We start from the raw sequence: 1,673 nt of genomic DNA, 5'->3' as shown, positions 1-1,673 counted from the left end.
TGAACAAATCATACCTCATGATACTATATCTCTATATCAAGGTTAAGCATGGGGTTACTTAGAGTATGAAATGCAATTAGCAAATCCATGACATTCATTAGATACAATTAAGCCACTTGAAATGAAAGTATGCATGAACACACACGCAGATCTGATTGAAGCTATAAAACTTTAGTGGCAGTGACAAACCAAGTCATACATTCCACACATCAACAACTGATGGGAAAGGGAGGGCTGCCCCTCTTTCATAAGGTCATGTTGAGGTCATGTCAAAGGGCAAATGGCGGGGCCAGACTCACAGAAAACTTTGAGCAGCGTGGAGTGCTCTCCGACCCCGGCTGGGCCAGCGGTGACCTGGCAGTAGAAGACCAGCTCATCGTAGGGTTGGACATCGGTGATGGTCAAGGTGAAGTCCTCTCCGATGGTGACACGTCCGGACAGGGGGGTGTTGTCATCGCTCTTTCTCTCGCCACCCTGGGAGAAAGCCACGCGCTTCCTGTTTCCGTGCTCGTCCTGGATGTATAGGAGATATAGAAACAGAAATAAGAAGAAATACAACTTTATACACTTCTTTATTAAGTATTCCTTAAAGGTGCCCTATTATATTGTTTTCCATCTTATAGGTCTCAGATATGTACAAAACATGTCTCTGAAGTGTTTGGCGGGAAATACCAAACAGATCGTTGCAGCATTACCCATAACCCCCTCTGTTTCAGCCCTGTTTCAAAAGTGCTGATTCTCTGTCTTTTACTTTAGATGAAAACAAGGAGCCCCTCCCCACGCCCCTCTGAGAGACATTTGGTTACAAAGAACTCAATGGTGCTCTAGGAGGAGATTCAGGTGATAAGGGGGGGGGGTTACCTTGGTTGGTGATTGGCTAATGTTTAGACAAGCCAAAAAAATCGTTATGACATCGTAAAGAAGCCAACATCTGATCAGCTCATTTTCAGACAGGTTTTTATAGAAATGGATCAGGACAAAAAGTGAGAGAATCTTTTTTCCTGAAACTTTCAGAGTCTCTTCACACAGAGGGGACACATGTTGATGTATAAGAGACATGAAAAAGTGGATGTTGCAAAATAGGTGACCTTAAAACTTGCATATGCAAACATATCTGGATATGACTTACAATGTACCACTCAACAACAGTGTTGCCTGAAGGTGCCGGTGTAGTGTATGTGCAGGGCAGTTTAGCGGTCTCTCCTTTTATCACCTCCACTACAGGGGCCACCTTCACCAGCACAGCCCCGCCACAAACTGCAGAGGAAAAGAAAACAGGGACAAAAATGTGATTACAGTCATGCACAGGAAACCATATGACTTGTAGTAATGCAGGGGTGTCAAGCTCAAGGCCCGGGGGCCAAATCCGGCCCGCGACTTCATTTTATGTGGCCCGCAAGAGCTTGCAAAGAATATAATATGTTTATTATACGGTTACATGCCGTTTTACAGAAGCACGTTGCCAATAAACAACCTTTCCCACAATGCATCTCATTTTGTGACATGCACACTGAAAAGACTTGCAATTATTTGCCCTTCTGCATTCAGACGTAGTTAATTATGAAGTTACCTATTACTAAATTACCATATCCGATAATAATCCAATGCAGAGGCAGTAATGTAATATAATACATTATTTTATATATTTATATCATACTTAAAGTTAAATGTGG

At 42.7% G+C, this 1,673-nt stretch overlaps 1 gene segment (V, D, J or C); it reads right to left on the bottom strand.

The window, feature by feature from the left end:
* Positions 1-264: 264 nt before the first annotated feature.
* On the bottom strand, positions 265-1,320 carry LOC104949551 (Ig kappa chain V-III region NG9-like; the record flags this gene model as incomplete). The annotated part of the segment is given in 2 exon segments: positions 265-513; positions 1,130-1,320. Coding segments are annotated over 2 exon segments (440 nt in total), but the record flags the coding sequence as incomplete, so codon positions are not given.
* Positions 1,321-1,673: the final 353 nt, after the last annotated feature.

Source organism: Notothenia coriiceps, unplaced genomic scaffold (genome assembly GCF_000735185.1).
Source record: "Notothenia coriiceps isolate Sejong01 unplaced genomic scaffold, NC01 NC01_scaffold00016469, whole genome shotgun sequence".
NCBI classification, from domain to species: Eukaryota; Metazoa; Chordata; class Actinopteri; order Perciformes; family Nototheniidae; genus Notothenia; species Notothenia coriiceps.
Note: the sequence above shows the minus strand (reverse complement) of the source record. Positions and strands in the feature narration are given on the sequence as shown.